At 49.8% G+C, this 13,918-nt stretch overlaps 1 protein-coding gene across 1 annotated transcript; it reads left to right on the top strand.

The window, feature by feature from the left end:
- The first annotated feature begins 9,457 nt into the window (after nucleotides 1–9,457).
- Nucleotides 9,458–13,918, top strand: etfbkmt (electron transfer flavoprotein subunit beta lysine methyltransferase). Its single transcript, XM_086208096.1, has 3 exons — nucleotides 9,458–9,882; nucleotides 9,949–10,079; nucleotides 10,662–13,918. The coding sequence occupies exons 1-3, from the start codon at nucleotides 9,611–9,613 to the stop codon at nucleotides 11,036–11,038; spliced, it is 780 nt and encodes a 259-aa protein (XP_086064222.1). The 5' UTR covers nucleotides 9,458–9,610; the 3' UTR covers nucleotides 11,039–13,918.

Here is a 13,918-nt window from a genome sequence, read left to right as displayed (position 1 = left end):
TGGACTCCGTCCAGGGGGTGGCAGACACAAGGATGTTGGCCAAGATGACATCCATCATGAAGAACACCTCCCACCCCCTGCACCACACTGTGGAGACCTGAGCAGCTCCTGCAGCTCCAGACTGCTGCGCCCTCAGTGCAGGAAGGAGCACCGCCATGGGTCATTCCTGCCTGCAGCCATCAGGCTGCACAGCTGCACGCTGGGAACACTCACATGTCTCTTTCCAGGAATGTGCAATAAAATATTCTTTTTTTCATACTTATGTAAATATTTGTTGTAATTGTCTACTATAAATGCTATGTTTTTTCTTTTTCATTTATCCTTTCTTCTTCTCTCTGTAAATGCTGCTGGAACTCAATCTAAAGTTCCCCAGAGTGGGATAAATAGTTGTTCTTGTTAGATGCTAACACTTCCCATCCACAGCTGTTGACTGTGCTAAGCTAACTGCTGGTTACTGCAGCATGGAGGAGGGAGGTTGGTGGGTCCCCACCACAGCGCCAGTCGTGATCCCTCGACACGTTGGAGGGAAGATCGAGGCACGAAAAGCACTTTTGCAACTTTTGCACTTTTGCGCTTGTTTCATGGGTGGAGACCTCACGACTCACGTTCAAGTAATGACACTCACAACTCAGACTCGTACAAAGATGTGACATCACCACCAAAATGACCTTCTAACATTGCATCCGGTAGTGATGTCACAACATCAGCTGACAGGCTTGGCAGCATCACAGACACAGAACCGGCAGACTGTCACTCAGGATGGCGTCCAGTGCAGTTCCAGTCCAAGGGGTGGTGGCTGCTGGGTGATGCGGTCCATGTTGCCTCTGTCCACCACACCCACCTGCAGACCTTCATTTTCAATTTTCAGTTTAACAGATGCCGTGCCGCCACCATGTGACGGGTTTCTGTCCACTCCTCCCTGGAAACGCCCTGCTGAAAACCCTAAAGACCCTCGATCACCATCTACCTTTGGAGGTAGACGGTGCCGTCTTCTGGTTCGATCGACCATCGGTTCTGAAACACAACAACGCCGTCACAGATCCTCAGCTTGTCTGCTTGGAATAAAAATGAATTTTTAAACAGGGTCAATAAAGGATAAACAAACTGAATTATTTTCCCACGCTCACTGCATCTCCTATGATTTTGTTCCCAGACAGAAACACTCCTATTCATTATCACATTATTATTGTTACATATTGTGGCGAGCGGGGGGGGGGGGGGGGGGGGGGGAACGACTAGTCAAAGGCAGATAACAGTACAGAAAAAAGGAAACGAGCCAGACAACACCACCCTGGGAGTTTCACCAGGGAATTTAAATACTTTAATATCAGAGTTAAGGCACTCCGTTCTTCAACCCTGAAAGCAGGAGACGAGGCTCAGAGCTCAGAGCTGAGGCTACCAGGGCTACCAGGGTGGACTGGGCCGCGGGCCAAAAAAAAGGTCACCCCACACACACGTGGCACTATCACACAGGAAATGCAGTTCATACACACACACTCACGCTTAAGTGCACAAACCAAACGGGGGGTGAACAACACAGCACACAGGAAAGGGGATCCCACCACCTGCGACACCCGTTCCTCCACCTTTGGGGCCTTCAGCTCCTGGGGAGATAGGAGAAAACCACACTTTATTAATGGGAAGATCCCAAAGAAAATGACTCAGGATACATGAATGAAATCAAAATAATTTTGAACACGACCCAAAACAATATGGTCTCCAAGATGTGGTCAAACAAAGTAGATACACAACGCAAAATAACTGGAATGAATGATAAAGAAATTGACCAATCAATCACAAAATACCCACAAACCAGAATGAAACCAATCCAATCAAGTCACTCAAAGGAAGCGACACTGAAGTCAAACGACCCAGTAACAAAAAGGAAATGGTAAATCACTGATTAACTCAAGTTAACTGACATGAAGAAAATAAACAAGTTAACTCACCAAAAAAACAACTCACTGAAATGAAATGTGACAAAAGATAAGTTCATCAAACACGCGATGAAACTAACCACCTTGAACCACACGTGTAAATCATGGCTTGGTTCCTTTAAACCGGGCTAAAACCCCACTAAAGGCCCCCGGACTGCACCAGGCAGAACCCACAGCAACAGATGACAGGTGAAGGGGTGCGACACCACGTGGCTGGCGTGAATTCCAGCCCAGCGTGGACCAGCGTGGCAAAGCAAAGCACAGGCAGAATCCGACAGAGGCAAAGCAGCAGTGTTTCTTCCTTGCTTCCCTGTCCCGCCCAGCGATCTCACACCGCGGCTCTGCTCATGCGAGCTCGCTGCGTGCGCCGCACGACAGGAGGGCGCAGGGCGATCAGCAGGACTACCGGCTGTTGCCGCCTGGAAGGGGCTTCGTTGCTGCGGCCTGCGCCGCTGGAAACAAAGGACACGGAAGTGAGGTGACCAGAAGTGGGCGTGTCTTGGTCCTCAGTCAGAGAGGCCGTTCGTTGTCTGCCGCCTGACTCCTAACCGACTCCTGGCTGTGATTGGCTGCTGATAGCCAGGTAGTTAAGGGAGCACGCAAGGGAAAAGGCGACTTGGGCAGGTGACGTAAACCATCATGCTCCAATATTCTGATTTATGAAATGCGCGCGATCGTTGTCTCCCTCTCCGTGTTGGTGTCCTCCCTCTCAGGTGGGGGGTCCACAGTCCACTCATCCTCCTCATTGCGTTTGTGCTTCTTCTATGATGCTGTTTCTGATCCCAGTTTTGTGATTGTGACGTTTATGAATTCATCCAGACTCAATGAGTGACGTCAGGACTGAGTGTGATCTGATTGGCCCACACAGGCCTACCAACCTATTCGAACACCACTCTGGACACTGGACTGGATGTGGTGGTGTGCAGTGACTAACCTTTGCTCTCCCACCACACCCTCGCCCCCCAGGACCCACCTGGACACACATGCGTGTTGCCTGTCCTGCATGTGCTTCCCTGGACGCTGTAGCTTTGGAAAGCCTCATTCCATGATACACAATCATCAGCAGCTGGAAAATGATCAGCTTGACGCTCCTCTGTGCAAACTGAGATCATGGAAACCAGAAACAGAGCAGAGGCTGCAAATCAAGGAGCACCTCTGTGTCGGAGTCTTTCCAGCAGAACTGCAGTGGTGTTGTAGCTACCAGGTGCTTTGTTCTGTCAGAGAGGAAGGACTGTTTCCTCATGAGCGCCTAATTAAAACCGCTCATAACTTCTCAGGCGCTCACATCTCCTGTCACGCAGCAGAGCCGAGTTCTGGGTTCACCTTGGACTGCTGGGAAATCCTCCCCTGTGTCTGTTTTCCCTTTCAGGGTCAGCAGTTACCCTGCGCTCCAGAGGCTCTCCTGGGATGCCTGCTGGTGAATCAAACCAATTGACAAAGTAGAGGGGGGGTGTTGGGCAGGGAGGGGGGGGCTTACACAGGGAGTATTTAGAGAGATGAGTGGGCTGCCTGTGTGTACCCTCCGTCTCCTGCAGCCCCCCCATCTTGCGCAGCATCCACTGGGGAGCCCTGCTGCCTCCTCCTGCATCATATCTCCCAACTACCTTTGCAAGGCACGTATTTGCAGGGGAAACGGCCTATTTTGTTCTGTTTTGTGGTGACATTTTTATGAGTGTACAACTCCCAGGGGAATGGTAGCTTCAGTGCATCGTGCCAGAGCTCCCTGGCAGAGGTGGGCTTTCACATCAGACCAGAAATAAAGACTCTTCTCTTTGTCTCTCACACACGTAAGGAGCTCCTCTCTCCGCCTGTCACCCTCACACTCCGACTGTGTTGGTCAGTGTGATCTGTTTGGGTGTCACACACAAACACACTCACACACACACGCACAGCGCCTCCACCTGCCCCTGACAACTTTAACATCATCTTTGTGTGAATGGATCCGAGACCTCAGAGCAGTTTATCAAGGATACTTTCATCTTCCAGCTGGACTTCATGCACAAGGACACGTGGGAGCACCACTGCTATCTCTCTGCTCCCGACTGTGTGTGGAACAGCTCACTTGTCAATCACTGTGTGTGTGTGTGTGTGTGTGTGTGTGACCTGATTTAATGAGATTTACACTCAAAGCATTTTACTTCTTGAAACACAAATTTAAACGCACACATGCTCCGCCTGCACATGCAGTTGTGTGAACCTGCATTAACATGAGCACTTATCGATCATCTTGTGCCGTTGCCATGGTTTCCTTCTTTAAAAACACAAAACTGTTCTGGTCAGGTGGACTCTAGACTCTTAACATGGACTCCGTTTGCTTCTCCTCCTGATGCAGGGTTCGGACTTGCCCTTTCTACAACATGCAACAGTGACAACTACAAATGTAGTGCAGCAATGTTGTGTTTGTTTATCCCTGAAAAGACCAAGAGAGGGGAGGTGCAGGTGTAATTACTCGAAATGTGGACAGACAGGTGCACATGGGAGTGTGTAGTTGTGTCATAGTGTGCGTTCCTGGATGTTCTCGTGTTCTCTGTTGGGTTCTGTAATATTAGTTTCTGAAGAGTCCTGAAGCAGCAGAACACAGAACATGGTTCTACTGCTAGCGGTGTTTTTAATGCAGCTGGAGGAACTAAAGTGGTCACTCATATTTCCAGAGGTTTTCCTCTGAGAAAATGAGCCTGTCTCTGAACCGCGATGACGCAGCGATGGAGCGTCTTTGCAGGCTGCGGTGGTGACCTGAGCGCTGGTCCGACCCAGGAGGCGGTGGCGGCTGGCTCACTTCCACCTGGTTACCTACAAGCAGGTCTCTCCTCCTCACCCTGGAAACAGCTCCCCCACCTAAATACCAGAATGAGGCTGAACACACCCCGGACGTGCGGCTCACACATGGCGCCATCAGCCTGGCGCCATACATCGCTTCCATAGGGCCTTACATGTTTTGCACAATACAACATCAGAGCCTCTGCACGTGCGTGTCATCACGTTTCAGTCCAAATTAGCATTGAGTGAATTATTTAGTTTCATTCTGACTTTAAAATACAATCAATACGAGCCAGAGGAGGAAGACGCAAATCCCTCTGAACTGGTGACCATCAGAAGTGACTGACACTTCAAAATCAACACAAAATAACACAAGAAAACATTTTGTCTTGGCTCCTCAGTGCTCCTTCAAATGCAGTACCGCAGTACCACTCCTTCTCCACAGGTAATCATAAAGCTCAGTCTCGCTCAGAGCTCTGTTCCTCAGCAGCAGATCAATTTGTGCAGCCACAGAAATGCTTGTGATACAAGAACATCTGAGACACTCGGTGATGTAGTGTTCCATCAGCGCCCAGACAGTCAAGCGTACCGTTCCTCTCCCGCCGCACGATAACGACAAACTCCAGCGCGAGCATATCATTAATTATAATACCGGTCTCCGAATCAGAGAAGTTCGACAGGAGTGTGAGTGTGTGTGAGTGAAATAGTGAGTGAGTGAGCGTCCTCTAGTGGTGAGACTTCAACCATGACACAGCGGCGTGTACTCAGACCAGCAAAACTCTGCAAGTGCCACTGAAGCCATTTTCCATGAAAGTGATACTTCACCCCAAAGAGTCCATTTAATATTTAATCTTGTCTTTTCTTCGTGCCTGGTTTCTCATCCGGATTACGAAGATGTGGAAGATACAAGACGACGTGCCTGAGAGGTTGTAAACTGACGTTTAGGACATTTTCGCTGTTGTTGGCTGTCAGTCACTTGATTCATTCTTATTTTTCAAAATCAAATGTCAACTTGTAATGGTGCCTTTTTCTGAAGGTGAGAATCCCGTAGAAACGTCCGACCTGCAGGACACAAGCTGAGAGTTTTGCATGCAGAAATGAAAGCGTGTAGAACGATGAGGACGGTTTCCTCCTCACTTTCTGGTTGTAACACAAAAGTCCTTCAGGCGCTGCTCTCTGGTCAGTGGAGTCATGAGGGATGAGAGGTTACAGACTCCTCACCCAGACCAGCAGACTGCTGCCTGAGAACCTGGAGATATGGACCCACCTCCTCCAGACCTGCTGCTCCTCCTCCCAGACCTGCTGCACCTACTTCCAGACCTGGTCCTCCTCACAGACCTGCTCCATCTCCTCCAAACCTGCTGCACCTTCTTCTTACTTTGTGCCTCAGACTTGTCATTCTTTAGTAATACCTGGATTGACCATTAGGGGGAGCCACAGCATCTATGACTGCTGAGCCATCACAGGGCTTTACAGCCAGTTTAACAGTGAATGAGGAGCAAACACAACGTTGGCACGTGAGTGTGCTGCAGTAGAAAGGCAGGTTTGCTTCCCTGATCTTTGGCTCACACTTAGTGACAGATACCTGTGTGTTCCTGTGTCTGGTCTCTTTCTGTTATTGGTGGTAAAATCCCAGCTCAGCTGATGAACCCACAAAGAAGCTCATGAAAGAACATCAGCTTGTTGTTGTCTGGCCTCAGTTTGATCTGAATCTGCTTGAAGAGAACATTCACACAACTTCAAACAATGTTTGTTCCACCTTTAAAAGATAAAGCATTCTGACCTCTGAAGCTTCTTAAAATAACTGGTACTGGTACTGGTACTGGTACTGGTACTGGAACTGGTACTCAGACGCTCACAGTTCCCCAGGAACCCCCAAGGTCCTGGGCTCTATTTGTGAAGTATTGCACCATAAAACTTGGATTTCTTTTGTAAAGAAAATGAATACAAGCTTCTGAAGAAGAAGAATAGAAGCTCGTAGATTTTATTACAAAGGACCTCTCTATTCTGCGTGATCCTGTGCTTGTTTTGTGAGTAGAAGTACATGCACTTCTACTGCTGTTTGTGGTCAGTGGAGTGTGTTTAAATGTAGTGCTGCACTGGAGTAATACTTTCATGGCCCTAAACGCACCGTACAGTGTTCACCCATTAACACACACACACACTCACACACACACATACTCACACACACACACGCACACACAAACACACACACTCACACTAACACACACACACACATACTCACACACACACACACACACACTCACACTCACACTAACACCAGCTCACACACACTCACACACATGCACACACAAGCACACACTCACACTAACACTAACACACACGCACACACTCACACACATGCACACAAACACACTCATACTAACACACACGCACACACTCACACTAACACACACACTAACACACACTCTCGCACACACTCACACTAACACACACACTCACGCACACTCTCGCACACACTCACACTAACACACACTCTCTCGCACACTCTCGCACACACTCACACTAACACACACACTCACGCACACTCTCGCACACACTCACACTAACACACACACTCACACACACACTTACACACACACTCACACACACTGATGGTGGAGGCAGCAGGGTCGGAGCAATTAGGAGTTCAGTATCGTAGTCAGTGAAAGTTTGGACTCCATGCAAATGAGGAGCTCTGAGGCGTGCATGTACTGCAGAGTACTGCAGTGTACTATGTGTACACAGCATGTGTACTGTGTGTGTACTGCATTGTACATTGTACTGTGTGCATACTGCATGTGTACTGTGTTTACACAGCACGTGCACTGTGTGTGTACTGCATTGTACATTGTACTGTTTGTATACTGCATGTGTACTGTGTGTGTACTGCAATGTACTGTGTGTACACTGCATATGTACTGTGTGTACAGCATGTATACTATGTGTACACTGCATGTGTACTGTGTGTACTGCATGTATACTATGTGTACACTGCATGTATACTGCATGTGTACTGTGTGTACACTGCATGTGTACTGTGTGTACTGCAGTGTACTGTGTACTGCAGCTGTACTGTGTGTACACTACATGTTTACTATGTGTACACTGCCTGTGTACTGTGTGTACACTACATGTGTACTATGTGTACACTACATGTGTACTGTGTGTACACTGCATGTGTACAATGTATACACTGCATGTGTACTATGTATACACTGCCTGTGTACTGTGTGTGTACTGCATGTGTACTGTACACAAAGCCTTGACTGGAATTTACACACTACATGAAGCGTTTGATGAAGTGCTGCCACCTGCTGGGCAGAGCTCAGTACTACAGTGATATTTCACCCTACAGGTGTATTTTCAGAGCTGGGAAGGCCCTCCTGAGGGTCCTCTCAGGTTCAGTACTCACACAAATGTGTCTCTGCTGGAGGTCAGAAGTCCAGGTCGAGGTCGCCCACTGAAACCTGACGCTTCTGCTCCCTCTCATGTGTCTCCTGCCAAAACTGGACCTCCTGGAATCTGACGCCATGATGTTCTGCTGAATGTGATCAGAGACCTCAGGCCCCAATACTTTAACTGTTTGTTGTCAGGAACTGTTCTTGAAACAGCAGAAGGAATGGATTTGTAAAGTAACAAAACTACAAAGCAGGAAGCAGTCATGGCGCCGGCAACAGTCAGACAGGAATCATTTTGTCGCCAGAACCAGAGGGAAGGACAGATGACCTGCGACAGACTGGACAGGGTGTAGGATTTTTTCAACAAGTCATCATTAATCAATCAGAAGGACCCACAGAGTCTACATTGCGCTGTTCTACATCTGGAGAGGACTCCTTCTAGTTGGTTCAGTAGAATTTATTCAGATCAACAGAAAAGAATCCAGAGCTCTGGAGATCGGCTCCCTGTCCTGGAGTCAGCACACGCAGATGCGTCGTCCCTGGCGTTGGGGCAGGAAGTCCAACGATCTCACTCTCTCTCCAGGTTCATGTGTTACAAGGAGGTGCTGATGTGAGCGCTTCTGCGTGCACGTGTGTATTTTTGATCTTCGAGTTATTTTGCAGAATCTTCTGTCTGACGGCGTGCCAGCACCATCTGTCCCATCGTGGACTTCTTGTTGCAGCTGTGAAGATCAAACCCTGTCCTCTCCTGATCCATGACCTTGCTCTGATCTGCTTCTGACTCCCACCACTTCAGGCTACCGTAGAAATTCTGTGGACTGTTCTGACCTGATTAGCTTGAGGGAGTGATGCTAGCATGAGCTACACTCCTGCTAGTCCCTCTTGTGACCTTTCACCTGTCCACTCTGATACCATCTGGTCTGTGCTTCACTGCCTTGTGGTTCCTGCACTCTAGTTTAAGTAAATATATGTATAAATTTAACTACAAGTGGAACTTCAGGAACTGAATTATGTACTGTATTCACATTTCAGGGAAAGAAGAATTAAGCAAACAGAATACTGCTGTTCTTGTGGTGTTATGAGTTAATAACATGAGTACTCCAGTTCCCAGCATGCCCCGGAGTTACTGGCATGCGCTCTTACCTGTTAGGGTGAGAACAGGTGGTTCCATGAATGTGTCAGCAGGCAGACCTGTGAATAAAACACATAAAGTTGGTGATAGGCCTCGTTTGTTTGATAGCATGAGAACACAACAGTTCTGGTCTATACTCCAGCCACAAGGTGGCGGCAAAGAAGAAGAAGAACGAGAAGAAGAAGAAGAAGAAGCGGAACCTTTGTCGTTTTTATTCTGTCGGACTTATTTTGAAGTCGTCCAGAGTTCGAGTGGAGGACTCCACACGTCTCCTGGTGGAGAACTGGTTTATCTGAGTCTTCCACCCTGAACCCGACAGCAGGTTCCTTCTGTGCGGGCTCGGCGACGGCGCGGCTCACCCTGGCAGCCTGAGGCCGGTCGCCATGCTGCGACTGCCGGCTGCTCACAGATTAACTCGTCGTGTTATGAACTCTTGTGACGGGCACAGACGCCTGTCGAGCGGCAGCGGTGCTGAGCACATCCGGAGGTTCATTACCGACAACACCGAGGTCGTGGGAGAGCAGAGCCTGACACCTGAGGTCCGACTGCGGCTCTTCACTCCAAACTGCAGGTTCTGGAACGAAAGACCAGACCTCTGGCCTTTCAGTGACCCGTACTGGGCCATCTACTGGCCAGGAGGACAGGCTCTCTCCAGGTAAGCCTGACCTTGCTGGTTCATGGGGTGCAGCTGGAAGTCTCGTCTCACTCCGCCTCCCCACAGGTACCTCCTGGATAACCCTGGAGTGTGTCAGGGTAAATCGGTCCTGGATCTGGGGAGCGGCTGTGGAGCTTCAGCCATCGCTGCCAAACTGGGCGGAGCTGCTCGTGTGGTTGCTAATGACATCGATCCTGGTGAGCATCGGTGTGTTCAGACGTTCCACCTGCGCTGCTTCCTTGTCCTGTTGTCGGTCTCCCAGGAAGGAGGACTTGTTCCTGTTAAAGTTGATTAACCTTGATGTCAAAGCTGCAATGGACCTGCCGGTCCCAGAACCAGAACCAGAGATTCATGCTGCTGCATGTAGTAATCTAAGAAAACATCTGTTTATGGTACAGAACCCTGCAAAAGTCATCATCATCATCATCAATTGGACGTGTTTTTTAAGTTAAAATGTCAATGCCACTGGAGTTATGATCGCCAGGAGTCGAGCAGTCTGGCAGCTACCACAAGTCTGTTGACAAGCATCAGGTAGAACCTCTCAGCAACTCCGGTTTTCTGAGTCAAAGTTTGTCCGTGTGTGTAACGCACCAGCCGGTCAACAGCAGCCATTGACCACAAAAGTGTGTCAGTTTCACGACAAACGCACAAGTCCCAGCGGTCCAGGATGTAACCCTGAACCTCGCTGTCCTCTAGTTTTTGGAGTCGTGTCACTCTGCTGCTTGGCTGCGATGTTTCACAAAACGACAAAAGTTGGAGTGACTGTTTCTGTGTCTCAGTTTCAGCCGTCGCCACCCGCATGAACTGTGAGTTGAACGCCGTGGAGTCTCTCGTCTGTGTGACAGACAACATGATCGGCTCCCCTCCCGAGAGCTTTGACCTGATCCTGCTGGGGGACATGTTCTACGACCAGGCCCTCGCCACCAGCCTGCACGGTTGGCTGGACCGCTGCATCCAGACACACAACAGCCAAGTCCTGATCGGAGATCCTGGGAGAGCCCAGTTTGAAGAGCATGGCATCCGAAGGCTCCTGCACCAGCTGGCCCAGTTTGAGCTGCCAGCGTCAGTCCAACAGGAGAACTACGGTCTGACCTGCAGCGGCGTGTGGCGCTACTGTCCTGACCTGGCAGGACCAGAGACGGTCCAGGGCCCCTGACCAGGTGCCAGCAGAAGATCTGGAGTTTCGTACTGACGCCACTCACCGCAGAGCAGAGGACACATGACCCTGTACCATGTGGAGGGACAGCGAATACTTCTCCTGCTCCTCCTCTTTCTTCTTCTCCTCCTCCTCCTCCCTCTTCTCCCGTTCTTTACTGCGGGGGCGACCGGGCTCATCTTCGTTGGGCCTGGTGCTCATGTGTGACTGTCCTCATGCATGTGGAATTGTTTCATCAGGATCATTCACTGTTGATGGCAGAAGAGCGCAGACCCCCAGGTCACGCGTGACGCTTTTTTGTGCCGTTTCTCTCTGATTGGTGCATTTGAAGCTGTTTTCCCTGAAAAGCAAACGGCCTTCAGAGGCTCAGCTGAATGCAGTTAAGACGCATCGGGCTGACAGGAGCTCGCGTGTGTGGCTGTCAAACAGTGGCGGTGGTCATCTTGAGCTTCGTGGTCCTTCGCTCAGGTCCTCATCTCCTCCGTAACGAAGCAGCAAGGCAGCGTTCAGCTCCACGCCATCTCAGTCCTCTGTGTAACCCAGATGCAACCACATCTCTGCTGCTCGTTATCAGATCGCAGGTTCACACCACTGGAGGAAACAGCAGGGAGGCCATTTAATCCCAGACGGAAGTGTTCCCAGCTACACAGGAGCAACATATTCATGACTTCTCGTGGTCATGATGTCAGGAGTTCTGCTGGGCTCACGTTTGTCCTCTCTGCTGCCTCTTCAGGGCTCTGGACATTTCATACGTCTCTTGTTACATTTTATGGTTGAAACTTTTCTGTCTTCTCAGCGAAACCTCCCACTTCCTCCTGCAGGCTCTCAGCTGGATCCCTCCACATCCTGTTCTCCTCCTCGCTCCGTACAGGTCACACACACGCAACCATGTTTTCACGGTCTAACTTAAATTGGTCTAAATCAGTGCGGGGAAAAAGCCGGTCCGTGGGCCGCAAGTGGCCCTTCAGCCAAAAAAAAAAAACCAACCCACCCACCGGATGGTCGGACTCGTCAGGAGAATGAAAAACGATAAACTTGACATGAAGAAGACTGTTGCTGGTGTGGTTCCAGTGAGTGGGCGGAGCACTGGTGTTATGACTGCGGACAGTTTTTATTAGTCTGTCAGGTGTGTGTGTGTGTGTGCGTGTGCGCCTGCGCCCTGTGTTGTTTCCTGCTTCAGTTCCATATGCCAGTGGGTGTGTTCCAGAGCTGGGAGATCGTTGGGTCATTGTGGCTGTGGTCCACCCTGAAGCCCACTCCTCAGTTTTGTGACCTCACCGATACCAGAAATAAACTTTTTTTTTTTTTACCGGTACACAAACCACTCGACGCTTGTGGCTACTTGAGACTTGGGAAGATTGGGCCTTTCCATGTTGTGTCCTAGGCTCCCCCAGACTGGGACACAACACCGGGCTTCATAAACGCAGCGGCGCAGCGGCCGAGGCAGCAGACGCACCGTCCAGCCTGCCTCCAGTCCGCTAAAGCTGTTCGTCACACGCAGAGAAGTGGAACTCCTGAAGCGAAGGCTGAACCTCAGTAAGATGATGATGGATGTGAGCCCCACCGCTGTTTATGCTGCTGAAGCGACGTGATGAGCTGAGGAGGCTGAGGAGGATGATGATGAAGATGATGCCGTATCTTTAGGATGTTAGCAGTTGTTACTCGGGGCACCACGCGTTGTAACTTAGCTTCGTCCAATGAGAAACGATCAGTCTCGGATTGCAGTTTATCAATGAGTTCTTAGCGGATCAGTGGCTTGCATGCAAATACAAGAACAAGTCTCTTGGTAGAGCTGTTAAATAGGTTTTAATACGAGGAGGAGACATGAAGCAGGGCAACGGTTCCAGCAAAGCAATGAAAGCACTCGTGAAATGTCAGGCATGGATTCTTTTCTTTGTCTGAGTTTAAATGGATGGCAAAGATGGTGATTGGGCGGGTATGCAGGATGGAGGGTGTGAGCCCACAAACGAACGCAGGGTTAACGACGGGAGGTTGGCCGAGCTCCGTGGGGTCAGGCAGAGTTTAGCGGGGAGAGAAATTTAAGGCCCGAAGAGCTGCAGCACTGATCCTCGTTGAGACAGAGCAGAGCCGCCTTCACCAGCTTACTTCATCAGCTGGGTGGCTTCCATCGGTGGACGATACCTCTCCAACGATTGGTGGGAAGAGTTCAATGCCTTTGCCACGACGACTGTGGCTTCCCCTGGGATTTGCTGGATGGGGAAGGGAAGCGCATTGATTCGCTCCCGTCTGGTTTCGGGCTGCTAGCGGTGCCGCCGCGATGCTCTTCTCAGACACCCGGTGGCTTCTCTCCGCTGGTCAGGATGGAAGTGCGAGGCTCACGGGCGGTCGGTTATAATGTGACCGTGATCCATGATCAATGCCGAGTTGTAAAACTAGGAAAAGTCAATACCGTAGGTGCTATACGGAACGGTGTCTTCACGAACTCAGACAACAAGGAAGAATAGGCACGTTCGGTTCCGCGTCCAAAAACTTTGCTAGTAGCGGAATTGTTGAATGAGATAAAAAGCTGATTGAAGAACAAAGACCAAGAACCAATAGGGTAGGTAGTCACGAAAGAAAAGGTGAGGCGGCCACTCTTAAAAAACGAGGAAGAAAAGAACGAAGAGGCGACGAAGAACGAAAAAGACAGTGAGCCGCAATGGATGGCGTCGCAAAGGGGGAGTGACCTCTGACCTGCTTGGGCGGTTGGCCAATCATCACACTTTGCCGTCCGGAATACTTCCTGAGTATGAACTGGTGGTGTAGGAATTAAATTAACAGATACTGTGGATCAGGAGTCTTAGTCTCCGGAAGCATTTTGTCAATCACATGAGTTTCTGTGACCATCTCCTGACCTCAAGGAACAAATGGACACCAGTA

Source organism: Aulostomus chinensis, chromosome 7 (genome assembly GCF_037954235.1).
Source record: "Aulostomus chinensis isolate RoL2024-O1b breed Wild chromosome 7, RoL_Achi_v1.0, whole genome shotgun sequence".
Lineage (NCBI taxonomy): Eukaryota > Metazoa > Chordata > Actinopteri > Syngnathiformes > Aulostomidae > Aulostomus > Aulostomus chinensis.
Note: the sequence above shows the minus strand (reverse complement) of the source record. Positions and strands in the feature narration are given on the sequence as shown.

What these genes read in the sequence shown, in the direction of transcription:
- etfbkmt (XM_086208096.1), top strand. Translation starts at nt 9,611, where the DNA reads ATGCTGCGACTGCCGGCTGCTCACAGATTAACTCGTCGTGTTATGAAC. An exon ending in GGAGGACAGGCTCTCTCCAG is followed by an intron (nt 9,883 to 9,948) that starts GTAAGCCTGACC and finishes GCCTCCCCACAG; the next exon opens with GTACCTCCTGGATAACCCTG. An exon ending in TGCTAATGACATCGATCCTG is followed by an intron (nt 10,080 to 10,661) that starts GTGAGCATCGGT and finishes TCTGTGTCTCAG; the next exon opens with TTTCAGCCGTCGCCACCCGC.